Here is a 21,661-nt window from a genome sequence, read left to right as displayed (position 1 = left end):
ATAAGCCTACAGCTCCATATGCTTTTACAAAATGAACGCATCCATGTAACCAGCACCCAGATAAAGACATAGAACATTCCATCACTGCAGAGCCACCATCTTCCCTGTCTGTAACACCATCTCCAGGAGTAACCACTATCCTGACTTCTAATACCCGTGATTAGTTTGTCCTGTTTTCGACTTTTATGTGAATCGAATCATTTAGTATTTTCTCTTTGCATCTGGCTTCTTTCTCCCAACATTATGTTCTGAGATTCATCTATATCGTTGCATGTGGCAGTAATTTGTTTATTTAATTCACATGAATTTTTAAAGTACAAAAATGCCATAATGGAATTATTTGCTTGTTTAGAGAATATACCCAAATTTTTTGAGAAAGCAACTTTGTCTTCTTTCCCTTTGGTCACTTTGATGGCAAAGTTTGAGCAACACAGAAACAAGCACTGAATTGGGGGTCAGGAGACAAGGATTCTAGTCCTCCTCTACTTCCCATAGTTGTGTGATCTTCAGCAAGTTACGTAAACTCTCTGAAGTTCATTTCCTACATTAGTAAAATAAAAAATCACAGCTAAAATCTCTTTGGTCTGTCCCTGTATGAGTTATCTTTGCTGCAGTTCTAAGCTGAATGGGCTTAACTTAAGCAAAGTTAATAGAGGAAACAAAATTTTGCAAAATAAAATTACTTTTTTCTATTATAAAAGAAAAACATGTTTATTATAATACTTCAAACAACACTGAGCTGCATAAAGGAAAATTTAATAACAATTGTTCAATCTTAACTTCCCACATGTACAAAAACAATGTTAGTTTGGTGTTTACTTCTATATATTTTCTGTTGATACAACTATATGTTCACTGAATACATTTTATTATTATGATTTTCAAAATGCAATCATACTAATACATTTTGTTCTATAACTGTCTCTTCATGGGAATTCTTTCAAGATCAGAATGTAAGTTCCTGGTCACTTAATGGCTGTAGAATTAATGTCTGCATAACATGTCATTGCATACATGCACAGTGCTTAATCACCCATTCCTCTATTGATGGATATTTAGGTAGTTTCCAACTTTTTGCTTTCACAACATGCAGCAAAAAACATCCTTGTACATGTATTGTTAAACCCTAATGTTCTTATTCTGTATGACAGTTAGAAACAGTCAGGTCATTTTCTAAGAAGTTCCTTAATTTTCATCTTAGTACTTGAATTTTGAGCAGATTTGAATGTGAGATTTGAATCAAGAAAAGAAATGAGATCTTAAAATTTTTTCACAATTATTTCAAATACTCATAGAAAATAGAAAGCTGAAAAATAAAATATTGAAGAAATCTTTAAAGGCTCATGTTTGAAATCACTGAAGTCTGAAATCAGAAATGTGGGAAGAAATACTTTCCCAAGTAACACAAAACGGAAGCATGATTTTAGCCTCCAAAAGGCAATATCAAGAATTAAAGGGCAAAGAAAACATTTTTTTCTAAAATTATAGAAATCATTCGTTCATGTCATTCTGTAGATAGGCAGCTGAGTTGACTGGTGATTTAAATTCTGTTTCAACACCAACTTGAAAAACTTACAGTAACTTATTAAAGGCCGATGACCTGGAGGTACCCTTCACAAATACCCTCTCAGCCCCTGCCTCCTGGAGGCTAGGATGACAGACAGTGGGCTTGGGTGAGAGGAATAAACAGTTGCAGTTAGGCTCTTCGAAATGGTCAGTATTACATAGAGGAAGATTTATTAGTTCTGTCAATGTTTCACTTTGAGGCTAGGTCTGGAAGGATAATTTTTTTTTATCCAGTAAGATCTGAAACACCAAAATCCTCCACCACTCTCTCAAGAGAGAACCAGATGAAATCTATTGGCAGGAGTCAAGAGGAAGAAGGGGTCTGGAGTAGGAAAAGGGAGGGCAAAATGTCTAGGAGACCACTGGGAGAGGAGAAGGGGATGGAGGGAAACCACAGAAAGCAACCCCTTGATACACACCCTGACTCACAGGGACAAAAATAAAGAACTCTTTTTTGCACCACCTCTACCCTGTGTGTGCAGGCTTGAATGTCTATTAAAGTTTTATTTCTGATAGACTCATAGATACAGAAAACAAACTGATGGTTGCTAGATAAAAGGAGGGTTGGAGGATGGGTGAGAAAGGTGAAGGGATTAAGAAGTACAAATCTATAGTCACAAAATTGTCATGGAAATGTGAAATACTTATACAGTATGGGGAATATAGTCAATAACAATGTAAAAACTATGTATGGTGTCAGATGGATACTAGACTTAATTGGGAAAGCCACTTCTTAAATTACATAAATGCCTAACCACTGCGCTGTACACCTGAAACTAATATAAAATAATATTGAATGTCAACTATAATTTATATATATATGTAGTCATGGGATGTTAAGTACAGCATAGGGAATATAATCAGGGTATTGTAATAGCTATGTATGGTGTCAGAGGGGTAGTAGACTTATTGGGGTTATCAGTCTGTAAATGTCTCATCATTATGTTGTTTTGTACATCTGAAACTAATAAAAAAATAATAATTTTAGAGATGGCAATGTACCTGGAAATATATCACACAAATAAAGATAACCAACATAGCTATTATGTATTATTCCTATGCTTATTCCTATGCATTACGTTTAAACTTTTACATGTACTAACTCCTTTGCTAGTGAAAAAATGTTAACATTTTATAATGGGTGGGAAATCTGGATAAAGTAATTTAAACCTGTTAAGCCTATTATTATCATTAGTATTACCATTTTTAATTAACGTAACACTGAAATTTACCATCATTCCACCGGTATTTTTATTCAGATGTACACTAACTTAGTAATATAGGAGCACCATTACTATTTTATATTATGTATTACAAATTAACGGTTAGAAAATTTAAGTGCCTTAGACAATATCTACCAGACATTTTTTCTCAAGAGTATTTCTAAATGGCTTCTCTTCTCTATATATTCAAACTACAGAAATAAATACACAATTTTTTATTCTTTCTTGAAAAGGAGTATGGTTTATCTCATTTTTTAAAAAAACAAGTTTTATTTCTGGTGGTGAACTCTTCCTTCCTGTCCTTCCAAGTTTTAAGGACACAACTAAGGGGTTACACCTGCACTGTGCTTGGCACAATTCTACAGTAACGTGCTCTTCTTTGCACAGGAAGATAGCGCTACTTATTCATCCTGGTGGTACATATAGTTTTCTATTCACAGGGATAGTTTCACACTAATCCGGCCACTCCATTTCCTTGGACTCCAAGGTGACCAGCTGGTTCCATTTGCAGGCAGCTGGTTGAGGCTATAGAACAGCTAATTGGCCAGCAGTGGGAATGAGCCTGTGACCTCTACCTCATGGACTGAATCATCAACTGAGTGTGGGCTTGAGTCGCTCAGAGCTGGGCAGTCAGGGCTCCAGGACTTGGTCACTGTGAAAAATCACGCAGACTACATGTCTTCACTCAACCTCAATTTTTTATCTATAAAGTGAGAATCACAATCTCTCCCATAGTGAGTTGATTAAATGAGCTAAAATATGTAAAGCATTTACCTCAATTACTGAACAAATAGGCACCCTTTGGCAGCCCCAGGCAAAAAAAAAATAAATAATATGGTACCTTTCCTTTGGATGTAATTCTTAGGTGTGCCTACCTGGGCCATACTCTGGACCTTAAACAGTGGTCAACAGAAAAGTCTCCTTCATATCATTGCAAGAGAATAGGTGTGCAAGTATTTATGAAAAGCCTTTTACAACATTTAAAGTAATCAGAAAATCTCTCCTATTCCCAGAGAATCCTGAGAATGTCTGTGTACCATCCTTTCTCTGACTCTTACTTTGGGTCAGAGTTTAAACCTATCTCTTCACTTCTAGTCTAGTCATCTACATCTGATAAACTTTTCTTTCTTTTGAATGATATGCTTGTCTATCATAGTCTGTCCCTGTCAGAGACCGGAAATATAACCATCTCCTTTTACCAATTGGTGGACAGTCTGGCCTTCATTCTTGATTTCTTTAATCATGTTAAAGTTTTCCATACTATGAGACATCTCACAAGACTTTCAGGGAATGCTAAGAAACGTTCTATGCAGAGATAAAAATAGTGACATGAATCACTTTCTTTGTTGCTCTTTGAATTGCCATATAAAGTTATCTACCAAATATACCTTGCCTGGTCTAGCAAGTATTCCTGCTTAACATGGGTTAATGCTTGTGACATTAGTCACTGTTAATTGCTCAAGAGTTGAGATCAGGTAGGCAATCACTGAGTTCATCTGTCAAAAAAATGATTGTAGTCATATTAAGGAATAAAAGACTCCATGGGTACCAAATGACTGCAAATCATTTCAACAGAACTGAGCATATTTCGTAGTAACATACACCACCTAGAACTCTGAAAATGCCAGAGGGCCGGCAGTTTGGGGTAATTGTTTTACTGTACCCTTCAGTTGGTCATTGTTTTTCCATTTATGAGTTCCTTTTTTTTTTTTAGTCTTTTAATAGAGTCTGTTCTATTCCAAATTCTCTGCTTGTAATCGGTTTTTAAATAGAATACATGGTTTGAATTAAACCCTACTTTTTAGAAATTGACTTTATGTGAAAAAGATTTCCCTACAAATTTTTTCTTACACTGGCATTCATTCAGATGGAAAAAAGAAAAGGAGCCACACAAAAGGAGATATTTTGGAGGTAAGTACCTCTTTTAGGATTACCTCTCTCTTTGTCTCCTGGGGAGATTTGGCTAGGGCTGTGCTCCCTGGAGGAAGCAAGGGTCTGGAAGTAGGTGTCCAGAACTTCAGGCATTAAGCAATTATGTACTATACCCAGTGCATCTATCTGCCCTTCCAATGTTATACTTTGCCAACTGCAGGGGAAAACTACTGAAATCTGTCAAGTTGTTATGACAGACAGGGCCATGTGGAAAATGCTGGAAAAATTCCTCCTTGGACTATAACTGCCTGGATGGGCAGAAACTCTGCCCTCTATTCATTTATGGAGTGTGTATGGCCCACAGTGCTTGAGACAGTGTTCAGGCTTTATTGTCCAGGGCCTCAAAGCAAAACTAAAATGGGACAATACTCAGTTTGTCTGAGGAGCCAATTATGTTTTATTTCATTTTACTTATAGGGTCAGTTTCCTTAATCCCGGAGTATATAATGTGTACACAGGTTTATGATATGAAAAAAAAAAAGAAAAGAAAACAAAACCCAAGAATGGTTATGTGCTTTATTTGTGGTCATGCAGATGAAATTGCCTAGTGGATGCATTGCTCCCTTCTAACTGAGCATCAGGGTGCCATGGAGAGTATTTGAGCATGGAAGTCAGCAAGGCTCTGCAGCATGATGGTTAAGGTTCAAGTTCTGGAGCCAGAGTGGCTGGGTTTGAATTCTGCTTTATAATTCCTTATAATCTCTGTGCCTCAGCTTTCCCATCTATACAATCACTAGTGTAATTGTACCTAACTCATCAGGTTGTTACGCAGATTAAATAAATCAATATACACATATTTAAAAGTTCTTCAAATAGTGCCAGGCACAGAGTAGCACTATATAAATCTCAGTCATAAGTATTATTTTTAAATTTTTATTATCATTAAGAATCTAGGATTTTGTGCCTTTGAATGTGGTTCTCCATAGTGAAAAAGTTGATTGCAAGTTTGGCAAATTCTGTCCCTCTCTCCTTCTTGTTCTTTCATTCCTGTCCTCTCTCCCTCCCTCTATTTCTTTCTTTTTCCTTTTTTCTTTTACTTTCTCTCCCCGGTGCTCTGGTTTCATATCCACATTGCGATACTTGATATTTCCAGACTTTCCTTACATCGTGTTTTTAATAGCAATGATGTGAGCAGAAGTGAGTTGTCATGGGGAGGAGTGGCAGGGCTGTGCCATCCACATCTCAATATGGGAAGGTAAATGCTTCTGTTGTTAGGGGCTCCCACTCCATACCTACCCCCACGCCTAACCAGAGGAAGGAACATTTTTCTGTGCGGGGGTGGCTTTCATGTTGGAAGGGGAAAGGTTGATGGTGTTATTTTTGTTCCCCACAAATGTGGATGTTTAAAATAGTGCTTTATTCAATCGGCATAAGTGACACATAGACTATGTATAGTGGTGGAACTGGGCCTGGCAGGTGATGAGGGCCAGACCTCATCAAAACCAAGAGTCGTGGTTCTCCACTGATAGTGCCCAAGGGATCTGTCCTGAGGATGGCCGGCACAGAACCCCCATCATGGGTTGCCTGGCAAATTCACTTGCACAACTACTGATTTGTCTGAAATGGATGTACCTCAGAGCCAGTGAACTAGGATTTTGGCTTCGTTTCCATGGGGCATGCCAGCGGGTCACATTTCTTCTGTGAACCTCCCTCCAAGCTGCACTGTACTCATGAAGGGTAAGTGTGTTCGTTGTTCTTTGGTGCTTATTGGCTTGGTGCCCTGCCGGTCTGGAATTCAGCCAGTGTAACAGAATCAGGAGGCTACAGCTCTGGCTATATTTAATTGGAAGTTTATTGTTTTGTCACGGTTTTAGAAGTTTAAGGAACTTTTTTTGAGTTTGATTGGATAATGTTGGGAGTTGAAGTAGTGTCCATTTTGATCCCAGATGCTCCTTTTTAGAGACTAAAATTAAAAGTTTATTTAATGCACCATGTTTTAAGTCTTTGAAAATTTCCCTTTTGTACTTCGAGTCAGCACAGTGAGTATTCTAGAAGGGACTCTTCCTATTTTGAAACAGACATATTACGTTTCATGGAATGGGACTTTGGGGAAAAGGGGCTGGAACATTTTATTCCTATTAAAACTTTTATTACCACAATACCTCTGATTCAAGATGAAAGAGGAAGGAAATGCATAGCTTTTGAAGCAAACAAAGCTTACCGGAGGTCCAAGGGCGATTTTGAAATCGTTCTAGATAGTCCTTAATTGATTTGAAATGCAACGCAGAATTTGGATTTTATTTAAGAGCAAGGGAAGAAAACCCATTTAATCAGACTTGGGAGTGAAAGTAGCAGTGAGTGAAGAACAATTTCATATTTGTTAGATGCCACTATAACAGATATACACAGAACACTTGGTTGATTTGAATTAGACCCCACATGCTTCCTCCACCCCCAAACTTCTCCTTTCATCTTAGAGCCTCCTCTCTACCCTCAAGTGTGGTTTCACTATGACTAGAGAATAGACACTAAAAATATTTCTGGAATGACGTGACCCACTCTTGCCCCATCCAGGAAAGGGACAAGGCTTCACAAGAAACAGCACATGCTTTCCTTTCATTTCTGGGAGTCCCAGGGTCGTCCTACAGATGCTGCTCCTTCCCTCGCCGATGGCATTCAGACTCCCAGTTGCCGACGGTGCCAGGCAAACAACTGGACAGGACAACTCAGCTACAGGAAGGTGGCCGCAGTCTCGGCCAGAGCAGCAGCCCCCGGGCCACAGACCACCTCTGCCACCCCATCCAGGAGCCTGGCCTCCTCCTTCAGTCTCGTCAGGGCCCCGACACAGGGGCTGAAGAACTGGGAGGTGGTAGCAGCAGTGGCAGTGGTGCCTACAGCCTTGGGGCCAGTCCAGGCACGTGGGACCCTGCTGCGGGCAACTCTGCGGCCCCTCCAGGGCCAGGGAGACACCCAGGACAGCCCCAGCGCTCACCATTGTCTCTTCTTGTCGCTGAAACCTAGGCGAGGCCTCAGCATGGAAGCCGCTACTCCTGAGCTGAATCCGCAGGCCAGACTGAGGGAGGTGGGGGACCGGGTGAGCAGAGCTCAAGATAGCCAGGAGCTAAAGCAGCAGCTGCAGCTGCTGCCTCAGCCATCAACCTCCTCCCAGAGAGAAGTGAAATATGTGGAGATGTGCGCTTCAGCTGGAGTCCAGAGGGAGAGTCCTGGGACCATGAAACTTACCCCGGAGTGCTCTCCTGGGGATCAGAGGGACTCTAGGAGTCCCAAGGAGAAAGTCCAACATGAACCCAGTGGTCAAGAATGCAAGGCTCCAACCCCCCAGAAGGATCCTTCTTCCTCAGAACACTCCAGATCCCAGCTCTCTCCCACTGATGAGGGCAGCAACTTCTCGCCTTCCTCCTCCTCCTCCTCCCCAGTGGACAAAGCAGAAGGTGGCCTTTCCAAGATGGATGAAACCACCACATCCACAGGGGCGCTGGCCACTTCCTCTTCATCTTTAGGCTTTGACAGTGACAGCGGTGAGAGCGCAGTGAGCTGCCAGCCCAGCGGAGGAGTGGGAGGAAGAAAAGCAGCAGGAGGAGGGGGAGGAGGCGGAGGACAAGACGGGACAGAGTGCAGGGACATTTTTGCCAAGTCTCAGGGCAGCAAGGGCCCCCCCAAACCCGAGGAGGCTCACTACATCACCACCCACGAGATCCAGCTGAGCGAGGTCGAGCAGGACGTGGATGTCGACGTGGGGCCGGCCTCCCGCTGGGATTTCGAGGACAACAACGTCATCTACTCATTTGTGGGCTATGCTTCCTTTGGTGGCAGCGACGAGACCCCGGGGGACGTCACCACCACGACCGAAGAGGAAGACAACAGCTGCTACCTCAGCACCACTCCCAGCCCCAACGCCACGCGGACACCCAGTCCCACCAGCAGTGACCCAGCTCGCCCCGGCGCAGGCAGCAGTGGTCGCGACACCAGCAGCACGGCAGTGGGCAGCGGCCCCTCTGACAGTGGCCCGACTGCCCCGCCCGCTGGGCCTGGCACTGCCACGGGGCCTGAGCCCTTGCCGGAGCCCCCGGAGGCAGCTTCAGGGGCCGCGGCCGCCAGCAGCTGTGGGAGTGCAGCAAGCCAGATCGTCCTATCAATCAAACCGACTTCCCGGGCTATAAATGAGCCTAGCAACGTGCGTGCAAAGCAAAACATTATTTATGCTGCCAAGCATGAAGGCGACATGAGCCTCCGAGTCTCTACAGCAGGGGAACACACTTCGAGTTCACTGAAGCAAGCCCGGGCTGCAGCGGTGGCTCAGGACCATGCAAAGAAATTCATCGCTGTCCCTGCTCGCCTGCAAACCCGGTGCGGGGCCATCAGGGCCAAGGAGTTGGCGGACTATTCCAGCGGGGCCTCCAGTGCGGTGAGTGAACTGGACGACGCGGACAAAGAGGTCCGCAACCTGACCTCCCGCGCCTTCCGCAGCCTCGCTTACCCCTACTTCGAGGCTCTGAACATCAGCTCCCGGGAGTCCTCCACGCTCTCCGAAGTCGGCTTTGGGCGCTGGTCGACCTTCCTGGACCTAAAATGTGGGGGTGTTGGAGCCAGAGTGGAGCAGAGCCTGCTCAGGAGCAGCGCGGCCTCGGTGGCCGCGGGTCTGAGGAAGGGCGCTGGCGCCAGGACAACCGCAGACCAGCTTTACATCCACTCCAGGAAGTCCCAAACCAAGGCCCTGGAGTTCGTGGTCAGCAAAGTCGAGGGGGAAATCAAACATGTGGAGACACCGCTCTGTTTCCAAAAGCAGGTCCAGACGGGCTCCCGCGTGGTCACTCTTCTCGAACCCCTGAATTTACGCAGCGAGAGCAAAGCCAGCTCAGCCGCTGGGCCCTGCAAGGCCACCAAAGGTTCCAGCAAGGGCCCCGGGTCGGTGTACACGGATGATGGCTCTGAGACCTCTGAGAACAGTAAGCCTGCCGCCCGGGCAGAGGGCCCCCAAAAGAAGTCCAAGTTTGCTTCTAGCCTGCTCAAAAACATCATCTCCAAGAAGATGCAGCGGGAACATGAGTTCAAAATGGAGAGGGGAGAAGTCATTGACACATCCCACCGTAACCTTTCCAGCATGTGCAAGGAGCCAGCGAGCACCCCGGGGGGTGAGAAGCAGCGGGAGAGGAGCCTGCAGAGACAGAGCTCTCGCCACTCGGAGGCCGGCTCTGAGTACACGGTGCTCAGCCTGTCTGATGCAGGTGGGGAGGGCTCCATGGCCGGGTCGAAATCCCCAATATTCAAAGCCAGTGCTCCTCGGGAGCACAGTGCAGGCTCTGGCCGAAGTATCCCCGACGGACACACGGAGGAAGCATGTGAAATTAAAAAGAGTGCATCAGAGACGGTCAAGGGCGTCTTCCTCCGTAGTCAGAATAGTGCATTCCGATCGTGGAAGGAGAAAGAGGCCGAGAAGCGAGAAGAAAAAGCCCCGGTTGGGAAGCTGAACCTCCCCAGAGGGGGCGACTGGAGGGCTGATCTCGGGGAGATATCTGCAAGCAAGTCCACTATCATGTCTCGTCTCTTTGTCCCCAACATCCAGCAGACACCCAAAGACAAACAGCCAGGGAAACAGGCCACGAAGTACCCTGCTGCCCAGGCCACCTCCACGGCAGTGATCAAGCCCAAGGCTCCGGAAATCAAGATCCGCCTGGGGAGTGTGCAGCAGCCAAGCTCAGACTTCAACATTGCCAAGCTGCTCACGCCCAAACTGGCAAGCAGCAGCGCCTCTAACCTCCTCAGGACCATTGAGGACAACACCCGGGCGCAGCAGAAACTCTTCCGGGGGGACAGCCTGGAAAAGGTGCCCCACTTCCAGGTGAGAGACGTCAGAGACAAGTCCAAGGCTCAGGGTCCCCTCCACCAGGTGAGGGATGTCAGGAAACTGATCAAAGGGTCAGGCGATAGCAGTGACAAGGGCAGCGTTACCCCGGAGCAGGGTCTGACCGGGCCCAAACCCAGGCAGCTGGCTGCTGCAGCTGGGGGATCCAGATCCCTGTCCCCCATGGTCATTACGTGCCAGGCCGTGGTGAACCAGAGGGAAGACAGCATGGACCGAGAGCTGAGGGAGAGCCTGGGCAAAGGCGGCAGCAGCAGCAGTGGCTTGAATTCTTCGCCAGAAGGGACAGTCTTGGTCCACAGGGCATCTGGCAGGCTGCCTGTGGCCACCATTGCCCCCAATAAGCCTGAGCAGGGCTCCTATCTGCCTGTGCTCAAGATCGTCTCCAAGGCTTCTGCTCAGAAGACCCCAGAAAAGGCCAAGGATGAGGAGGTCAAGGAGGAAGGGAAAGGTCCTAAGCCATCACGGAATGCCCTGGAGAAGCTGACTGCGGCCGTGAGATCCATGGAGGAACTGTACAGTTTCAACAGGAACGAGTGGAAGCGCAAAAGCGACCCGTTGCCCATGATAACAGACAGCCATGTCCTGTCGCTCATCGCCAGCGAGGAGAGGGGAGGGGCTGGGGGTGCTGAGGGCAACCCGGACAAGCTGGCCAAAAGCCTGGGTGAGGTGGGAGAGCGGGGCACAGGAAACAAAGGCGGAGTGGTCCTGCGAGGGGGGCCCATGGAGCGTCTGCAGCGGAGAAACTCCAACCCGAGCGCCGAGAGTGTGTCTGCCCGGGCTGCTGCCTTTGAGAACCTGGCCAGAGAAAGGCCCCGGTCCCTCTATATTCCCCCAGTCCGCAAGGATGTGCAGAGAAGCCAGCCGCTGCAGCCCCTCCCGCCCCTCCCCAGCAACCGGAATGAGTTCACAGTGAGTGCCAGCAGCACCCAGAAAACTGGGGGTGTTGCTGGCAAGTTTCCACAAGGGCTTTCTCCAGAGAGTCCTTCAGCAGCAAAGGGCATCAAGTCTCAGGGACTACGGTCCCTCAAGATCTCTCCAGCCACCAGGGCACCAGTGGGGGAGGTGACCAATAGGAAAAACGGCAGCAATTTGGAAAAGAGCAATAGTGACTGTGAGAATTACCTGACTATCCCTCTTAAAGGAAGTTCTGCAGCTGGGGAACTTCCAGGCAGGCCTGGGGCTGGGAGGGAGGGGGCACCAGCCTCCTCAGTGGCCACTCTCTGCAGCTTGCCGCCCCTGAGTGCCCGCAGTCAGGTCCCCAGTAGCCCCAAAAGCTCCCACGTCAGTGGAACCAGCCGGCCAGCTTGGCGTACCAAACCTGACAACCCACGGGAGATGGTAGCTGCCCCCCCAGGGCCACAGAGCCCTGAGCATCCCCCCACTGCCGTCTACCACCAGCAGCCACTGCCCTTTCCCCTGCAGGGGGCCCAGCCCCAGGTCCTCTGCTTCTCCCCACCTGGCATGCCTGCCCAGGCACCTGCAGGCTCATCTTCCGTCCCCACAGAACCCTTCCAGCAGCCTCAGCCACAGCAGACCCAGCGCAAGATGCTCCTGGATGTGACAACTGGCCAGTACTATCTGGTGGACACACCAGTACAGCCCATGACCCGGAGACTCTTTGACCCCGAGACAGGGCAGTACGTGGATGTGCCTGTGACCTCCCAGCAGCAGGCTGTGGCTCCCATGTCCCTCCCTGTGCCCCCCTTGGCACTGGGTCCTGGGGCCTATGGACCCACCTACATGATCTACCCTGGATTTCTGCCCACGGTGCTGCCTGCCAACGCCCTGCAGCCCACACCAATTGCTCACACTGCAGGGGGCAGTGAGCTTTCCCAGATGGCTGCAGAGCCCCCCAGCAAAGAGGCAGCTTCAACATTCACCGAGGCCCCATACTTCATGGCCTCTGGTCAGTCCCCTGCCTCCTCTTCCTCCTCAGCACCAGCAGCAACATCCCAGCTCGTGGGGGCCAAGGGCTTCACCCAGCTGCACGGCAAGCCTGTCATCAGCATCACCTCGCAGCCCCTGGGGCCGAGGATCATTGCCCCTCCTTCCTTTGATGGCACCACCATGAGCTTTGTGGTGGAGCACAGATGAAGAGCAGTCACCAGGAGCAGCTGCTGGTGAGTGAGTGTGAGTTTGATAATCAGGTTTAAGGGATTAAGAGCAAGCCTATTTCTTTGTGTTTGAAGTAGCAGATTTACAGCAGAGGAAGCTGTCTAGAAATGGGCATTTTGGATGGTTAGAGAAAAACCCCATCCAAACCATTAAGGAGCTAATTTTCTTGCCAAGCTTCCTCCTCTCTCCACTCCTCTGTTCCCATGGCCTTTCCCCCTTTGACGTTTTCAAATTGCCTGAGTGTTTTTCTCACCTGTGAGTAGGAGGGAAGTGAAGCTTGGATCTGCCAGGTTAGCTTTTGGTGAAGGTTGGCAGCGGAGAGAAACAAAAACCCGGTCTGGATTTCATGGAGCAAGACTCACTCTATTCCTGGCAGCTTCAGTGGCAGAAGGCAGAACACCCTGAGAGATCACTGGGAACACCAGTTAATCTGGTTGCTCCTCGGAAGTAAGGAGAGTCAAAACCTGACATTTTCTTGTTATGAGGTTTTTAAAAAATCTGCAGAAAAGCTTTTCTCCTTCCTCTTCATAGTCCTCTTGAAGTATCTTATACAAAGAGACTGATTTTTTAAACTCTTGTTTTTTTTTTATTTTCAGATGATCAGCATACTTTATCTTAGATGAGTTTAAGGTTTTTAAGGTCACACACACACACACACACACACACATACACACACACACACTAGCACACCCTTGACCTCTCTGAGAGAGGAGATTACAGTGCTGCTGTGGCTCCTTGGAGGGGGCTGCTGGCTTTGATTCAGTCCATTCAGACTGAATCCATTACTCACAGCTGGCAGTTCCTACAAGGCATTCATTTTCATATCTGCATTCTCTCCTTTCAAAAAAAACCAACTTCCACTTGCCGCCTCTAAAGGAAATAAGACAAAGTAGATTCCTAACACCTGAGTTAATCCAACTTCACAAGCAGGAATCCTTGATAGGTTTGCCTGAACCAGGACATATCAGGTCACACACATTATACAGGGGCAAACTTCAGATGTGGGTGCAAAGATGTCAGCACTGTGGAGACAAATTGCCCTCATTCTCCTGTTCTCTTCAGATTAGAAAGGATTGACATCATAAATGTTTCTTGGACTTTCACTTCTTGGTAAGATTATACCTAACCAAGAAAGGAGATGGAGAGGAGAGAAATCTTTTCTATTCTCGTAGGAAAGAAATAAGCCATTTCTTTTCTAAACTGAAAAAGAACAGAGGGACTTTCTTTTCATTGTGCAATGAAAGAGCCTTACATTAGGAAGTAGGATCATTAGATTAGAATCAGAGCTGCTTCTTCTCACCAACTGTGTGTTCTTGGGCTGCAAACTCTCTAGCACTCAAGACACTCATGTGTCAGTGATATCTATGGCTCAAAATGAATGTCAGATGATATAACAGTGTATAGCAACTTATAAATCTTTTTAAAATCAAGGGATGGTTACTGTGCATTACATTTATTGGACTGCAAGACAGCATTAGGCCACTGTTCAAAAATCGTTGGGTCTTCCTCTAAGAATTCAGGTGAAAGCATAAGCCTCATTTTACTTGCACTCTAGAAACAGATGATTTGAATTATTTTTCTCCAAGAGTTTACCACAGGCACAGTGTGATGAACACAAACAGGAGGGGAGGATTAAAGATAAATATAATGCATCTTTTGTCTGATGTAGAAAATAAAGCCAAAAATTAGTATGCATGTGGAAGATACTCAGAATTAGAGAATTCGTTTTGCAGAAGGAAAGGAGTAGCCTCTAGACAAAAGCGTTTTAATCTTCTGGACAAGTGGTATGTTTACCTAAGGCTATTTTGGAGCAGCTAATCCTGTGAGGCCTTTTTGTGAGCTGTGGAGGTGCAGAAGAAGCAAGGGGAAGGGAGGACAGGGCTCAGAGGAGGGGGGAGCCAGGCACAAGCTCCTGTAGTGTCTGTCCGCTCAGCAGCTGCCTTTGGCCTTTCTCCTGTCTGCTGAGTCTGGAGAGATTAGGCCTGGAGTTGTCTCCATCAGACCCAAATATAAATCAGAGTTTTTAGTATTCGAGATTTGAACCGTGATAATTTTGAAAGTTTTTCCCTTTTTGAAAGCACAACCTTTATTTTAGTCCACAGCCTAAAGATAGAAGGCAAAAGCTGGCCTCGCAATTTTAGGAGACTGGTGATGAAATAATGATTAGCTTTTTGTGTACAGGAAAACATATAATTATGAAAACTCAGACGACTAATGAAAATCCTTCAAAACTCACCTTCCTGAAAGTTCTATGCCACTTGCCAAAGAAAAGTCAGATACATGAAGAAGTATGGAGTTCTTTTCCTTGTGAGAAAAAAAAAAAACCTTGTTCATATATATCAAAAATTCCATTGTACACACTCTTTCATTAACTTAGTCCCTGTGAGAAGTCTTGGAAGTTGGTTTCAGTTCAAGATTTCCTTTGAAAACCAGACGTATCCCAGAGATTTCCCTTGGGGTGGAGTATGGTTTTTTGGTGCCTCTTTGAACTAAATCACATAAATTAATTGATCCAATCCCATTTCACAGAGAAGAAAACTGGGGCTTAGAAAGAAATGTTTTCGCTGAGGTTCCCAGACAGTGAGAGAGCCAGGACTGTGGAGCTGACTCTTAGCTCCTGGGCCACACTATGCTCTCTGCAGGCCACTCTGTGTGTTCCTCAGTTGGAAGGCATGGAGCAAAGGAAGAATGGCAGAGGACTGCAGTGAGCTCTGAGCTTGCAGCCAGGAAACCAGGGATCTAGTTTCTGCCTCTCTGGACATTTGTAAAATGAATGTTTGAATACAATGCACTAATTCCCTCATTCTTTCAACAAGCATGAATTACGTGTTTACACTCTACCAGCCACAGTGTACTCTGCAGTGACTATAAACCCCCATGTGACCTACTACGATCCTTTTAGCCAGGAGCTACACTCCAGCAGGAAGACACACATTGGACATACAGAACTGCAAAACCAGTGTTCAAGTCCTGTCTTAACCTTTAAGATTCCTTCCAACTCAAATAATAAGTATTTCATCATCTATTTTTAGCTGCATGTTGTAACTGGGAGCTTTGCTTTCTCCCCCTGTATATATTTGAGCAGAACCAACTGCTGTTATCTCTTCCTAATTATTCTGTTAGGAATGTCCCTTTAGTTTTTGTTTTCATAGGTGGGTCTTTCCCACTTCTAAAAAGATAATTAGTAATGTTATTGACTTTATTCTTATCTAGTACATCATAGATTGTGATAAATGGATGAGGCTGTTTGTAGCCGGTGCCCAGTGGCCAGATAGGAACAGGAACCCATTTGTAACACACCAGTGGTTTAGGCACACCAGTTGCGAACCTTCACTACTTTCTCTTTTTCTGTTAGGACTGTACTGTTTTAGATCTTTGTTGTTCATTCATTTTGGTTTTGAAAGTCCCCGTTGCATAGGATCTTTGATGCCTTTTCCAGTGAAATTATTTTTGTCTTAGTTTCCTGTCATTGGAGGCATGTAGCTATATTTTTCCTTCTCTGATATATTCACTTTCATGCTTTCTCCTGCCCACCCACATATTTTTGTTTTAGGATTTTAGTCGAAAATTGATACTAAATGCCATTTACAAGGGCAGAAAGACAAAATAAATATGTAATACTAACAAGAGAAAACTTTAATTGCCATTATGCCTGCTCTGCCATGGGAATTGCAATTAATTTGTTTAATTTGAATGTGGTTTGTTTTTTTTCCTGTGAGTCTTCATCCATTTGTTTTTTTCATTTCTGAGTGTGCTTTATGTTGCTTCAACGTGTCGGTCTTTCTTTTCTCCTTATTTCCTTGGAATTATTTCTACCCCCTGAATAGAGCCTCACAGGTCAGCAACTGAAGTGGAAAGAGAAAGGGGCCGGATGCAGGTGATCTATTTTTGTAGAGTGTTCTAAGGGTCCCCTGCTGGGGTCCTTAGATTGTCAAACCCCATCCCCTTGTGGTAAAATTGCAGTAGGAAACTGGAGCTCAGAGAGGTTAAGTGGCCCTTCTTCATTCAGTGTCCCTTTGGGGTAGAGTTGGGTCCCAACCTCTGAATCACCCCACACCAGAGTCTTTTTTCAGTTTGGTTTTCTCATTACATTCCTGTCCCCTTCTCCTTTTCTCCCTAGGGTCACTCTTATTTGGTGGTCCTCCTGCCAGTGTCTGTCCCAATAGTTCCCTTCCCTGTTTTCCTCTCTATTTGTTTGAGAATTTACTTTCTGTTTTTTGCTTTAGTTTATTTATTGTGATTTTATTCCTTGTTTTGGTTTCTCCTTTCCCATTCACTTCAAGCTGATTTAATTTACTGCCCCACCTTACTTCTCCCCTTCTGCTTCCTTTTTTGTTTGTAGTTTCTTTTTATCACAGACTGGACAATTTAAAGGGCCGGTGCTTCCTGCCAGCTCCCTCACCTGCATGGGCTTTGGATCTTTGTGCAGGAGACCAGGTAGCTGGGCTGGGGCCATATCATTTTCACGTCATTCCATTATTACATTCCTGAATTAATTTGTCTTTCTATTTTTTCCTGACTTACTTGTTACTTCCTCTCCCAATTATTATGCCGGGGGTACCAAAAAAATATATATGCATGACTTGTGTTCCTCTATTGTTATTGGTATATATTGAGTATTACAATTTTAATACAGTTTTTTCCTTTCTTAAAATGTGTATACATTTTTTTTTTGCACCCTCTGTTTATGGCTGTTGTTTTATTTTATCCTCTATATATTTTTTTTACCTTTTCTTTTCTCCCTTTCTCTTTTCTTGGATTGTAGCTTTCCTCTAGCTCCTAATTTTGTGCCTTTCTCCACAATTTTATTGCCTTTATTATTCTCTTCTCTACTCTCTATAAAAATAGAAAGTAATAACTGATGTGTATTAATCATTTATTATGTACCGAGACTTAACATCATGCTGTCTGATTCTTAAAACAAGTAGGCACTACTTTTATCCCTATTTGACAAATGAAGAAATAACTTCATTTGTCAACAGATCAACTGGAATCCAGGCCCTTTGTGCTTCGTGGCTGTGCTCTTATACATGGCCCCTTGTTTGCCCCTTCTCTTACTCTCTGCCCTCCAGGTCTCAATTCCTTGTTGTGAACTCTTCCCCTTCCCTCAACTGGGAAAAAGGGAAAAGAATAAGGTAAGAAATTGACCCAGAATCTGGTAATATCTAGCATACACTAAGCCTCCATGTGTGTTTTCCTTCTGATTAAAAAATTAGCTGTCCTTCATTATTAGAACATTTTGTGTCCCAAAAAGAAATCTGAACCAGTGTCAGCACTCCTAGGAGCTGTGGCTCCCAGTGGTGGAGTACCGGTAACCCCTGTATAACACGGTTGTTAGGTTCCTTAAAAATGCCGTGTTATTTGAATCCATGTTATACGAAACAAAGAACTAGTACAAAAAAAGGGGGTTAGGTTCCAAAATTTTTTTAAAATATACTATTATGTTTTTATAATTAAGAGAAATATCTTTATTAAAGGAATTTTCACCAAAAGTATACCATATTAATATACATTAAATAATGTTTTATCACTACTAAGCACCATTAACCAAGGGCATTTTCTTTTTGACAAGATATCTTCATCCTCTGAACTTAATACTCCACTAAAAAATGGATTTAAAATTCTAATATTTCTGCAGTCAAATCTGATATGACATCCATGCTCGAATGAAAAATTTCAAATGAGATATCTTAAAAGCTCTTATTACATTCTGTGTTTTTCCGGGATTTCCCTAATTTCAAATGAGATATCTTTTGCTCTTAGGAGTTGCTCTTATTATGCTCCGTGTTGTACGAGGATTTTTCTAATTCTCAAACCATATTAGAGTGAAACTATTCTAGGATGTCGTGTTGTACGAGGGTTTCCCCCAATTCTCAAACCGTGTTAGAGCGAAACTGTTCTAGAAGTGCCATGTCATATGGGGGTTACCTGTAATTGTGTGTGTATATGTGGCGGAGCAGGTGTGGGATGTCCACCTGGTCGCTTCTTGGCCTTTTGGCTAAGATCAAGTGTAGGATGTCCACCTGAGAGTGGGATGTCCCTCTCAGGATACCGTCAGGTTCATGCATTGTTGTTGGAGGGGAGTACTGTGGTTTGACTAACGCCCAAGTATGTCACCTTGAAGTCAGGAAGCACAGGCCTAAATTCTTGTACTCTCACTACTCTGAATGCGTGACTTGCCCTCTCTCGACCTCAGTTTTCTCAACTGTAAAACGAGAATGCCTCGTAGAAGTGTTGTGAACATTCAATTATAAAACCATTACAAAGGAAAACCAAATAGTTCATGGTACGTAGTCAGAGTTCAATCTGCCTTGGAGACTGTAACCTCATAAATGCCTCAGGAACCCCCACTCCCCATCTCTCAGGGGCCTTCACCAGAGCAGAAAAGCAGTCCTTATCCTTGCAGACTCCTACGGCAGTGTCAGGCACTGTATCCAGGATTGCTTTATATTTCCCAAAACTGGAGGCAATGTCTACAGTTCTGCAGTCGCCTTCGAGCTGGCTGATCTCTTGGGGCAGGTCAGTTGGCTGTGGGTCAGAGTACTCTAGTATCCCCGAAGGTTTCCAGAATGTTATACAACTCGGGGCCTAGATTGCCAGCTGCATGTAGTGATTTTCCTCTCCGTCTGGGCACAGTCCTGTGCAGAGCAAGGGAAAATCTGACCCAGCATCCCTGCTGAACTCTGTCATGTGTTCGTCCTATTATCACAGGAAGTCACCCAGGCCAAACTGCCTGGTGACACAGTGTAGTCACTGACCCCTCTCATCTTTACTGATTTTTTCAAGATCCTCTGGTTAAACTGGTGATTTTATTATTTTATTCTTAATAGGAACTAGAGCAACTTTATTACTTTCCAGACTTCAAATAAAATTCCTCTCAAGTTGATGTAAGCAGAAACAATGCCCTGTGAATGAATGAAAAGGCAATGTCTGGACTATGGATTCTGAAAGTGACCCCAGTAGATTGTATAAACAGGTTTCTCCTCTGTTTCTCAGCCTGTTCTCACCGTCCTGGAGTGCCTCCGGTCCCCTCACTGTTCTCTCTCTCTCTCTCTCTCCCTCTCTCTCTCTCTCTCTCTCTCTCTCTCCCTCTCTCTCTCTCTCTCTCTCTCTCTCTCTCTCTCTCTCTCCCCCCTTCCCTTCTTTCCTTCCTCCTTCCACTCTGTGTCTTCTCACTTTGCTCAGGGAGTCTTTGCAAATCTTGCCTCATGATGGAACTCAGCCTGAGTTGTCACATCCTTGGATTGCACTGAAATAATTCTTCATAATCTTCTATTTTCTTCTCCTTCTCTTGTAATTATATTTTCTTTTCCTGTTGCTACTTTACATGTCCTCAGGTAGAAAAACTTAAATTTAGCAAATGAGAAGTCTTTAAACCCACAACAATCTCTTTTATCTTGAAGTTCATTCCTTAATAGAAAATACAAAAGAATAAAATACTCAAACATGGAATATATACATATGAAACCATAATTATTCTTAAAGACTTTTTAAAAATCATATATTTAACAGCTCGGTTTCTAGATGACAAGATTAAAATATCCCTTGCTGGCTACTCTGATTAGGCAATAATTGATTAGATAACTATTATTTGATACTTCTTGAAGTTTATTTTTCACATGATAGAGTCTTCTTAATCCCTCACAAATATTACCTGCAGGCCACTCTGTTTTAGTCTTCATAATATTATGTTCAAATATCAACTCTCAAGTGTTAAAAAAATGTTCTTTAGGCACAGTTCTAGAATATTATAGAGAAAGGAAGTCTACAGAAAGGGCTAATTTTCAGTTAGCATTTGAATATGTCAGTGCTTGTCTTAGAATGTGTTTAACTAGGTTTAAGTTCTAACTAGTATATTTCATTTTAAACAAATGTACTAGATGAAATTCCACATAATTTGGGTAGTAATCATTCACTTTACAAGATTCTCAGTGTAGAGTTCACTCATTTAACTAGATTGCTAGCTCACGCTAAATTTCATTTCAGCATGACATATGTATTACACTGTTTTATCTCTTCTATAGATGATTTCGATGAAACTACACATTTAACTCAAATCAAGGTTCAAAGAGAGGTTCCACTTTAAGTACTTTCTTCAAGTCAGTACAAGGTCTAATAAGGTCAGAAACATCTGCCAAATACATTTTAAAATGTGAATGTCATCATCATTAATATTGAAATCAGCCAAATAGTTAAATAAAATGTATTTTGACATTTTTCTTGCTTCTTTAAAAGTAAGATTTACTTTTAGAACTAACAATCTGTTCTTTGACTATGTTTATTTATAGGAGCAAGACAGAAAGACAGACTTCTCTTCTTTAATCTGAAGGTTGCATTATAACAGCACCAAGAATTCATCTGAAAAACTTCCTCTACATGTGTTATTCTTAGTATTTGCTTCTTATAAACCAAGTGTGTAAGTTTCTGTATTTTCCTGAACAACCCTGTTAAGACAGTTTGTGTTATTTTAGTTTTACTAGGCTGATTGAATGGTTGCACTCCCCCCCTGTAAAACTATTTCTTTTTATACTTAAATACAGGATATAAGCATTCTATTCATCTTTCCCTCTTTTTGACTAGACAACAATCCCTTAAGATTTTAACAGTTCAATCAAATCATACAACAGCATAGGTCTGGTTGTATTGTAAACCAAGCCAACAAACCAGTAATTTGGATCACAAATCTGTAGGTCCTTGGAATATATAAGGACTAGCTGGCAGAATTATAGCACATGCTTGGATTTTAAATATGTTGGGTTTTGAATCATATACCAGCCAAGCCTAGTCATTCTCCTGCTTATATTCTCCATGTTCTTTTCTTGGGTTTAGCATGATTTCAGATGTGATGGTGAAAAATAGTGGTGTTAACCTTTATGCTTTAATTTTCCCATTTGTACAGTGTCATGACACGATCTGTTGCCTTAAAATAGAATGACTTAAAATACTGAAGAGCTAGTGATTTAAAATTAAGCCTTTAGTCTCAGGAAGGTATGAAATATTT

The 21,661-nt window shown here is 43.9% G+C and overlaps 1 protein-coding gene across 1 annotated transcript; it reads left to right on the top strand.

Annotated features, from left to right (window-relative positions):
* Nucleotides 1-6,935: 6,935 nt before the first annotated feature.
* Nucleotides 6,936-21,071, top strand: LOC308498058 (uncharacterized protein C4orf54). The gene is made up of 2 exons (XM_081049338.1): nucleotides 6,936-12,665; nucleotides 20,949-21,071. Exon 1 carries the CDS (start codon nucleotides 7,267-7,269, stop codon nucleotides 12,637-12,639), a length of 5,373 nt encoding a protein of 1,790 aa, XP_080905464.1. The 5' UTR covers nucleotides 6,936-7,266; the 3' UTR covers nucleotides 12,640-12,665; nucleotides 20,949-21,071.
* The last annotated feature ends 590 nt before the right edge of the window (nucleotides 21,072-21,661 follow it).

The sequence above is a fragment of the Rhinolophus hipposideros genome, assembly GCF_964194185.1.
Source record: "Rhinolophus hipposideros genome assembly, chromosome: 1".
Taxonomy (NCBI): domain Eukaryota; kingdom Metazoa; phylum Chordata; class Mammalia; order Chiroptera; family Rhinolophidae; genus Rhinolophus; species Rhinolophus hipposideros.
This window is presented reverse-complemented; position numbering and strand designations above follow the sequence as displayed.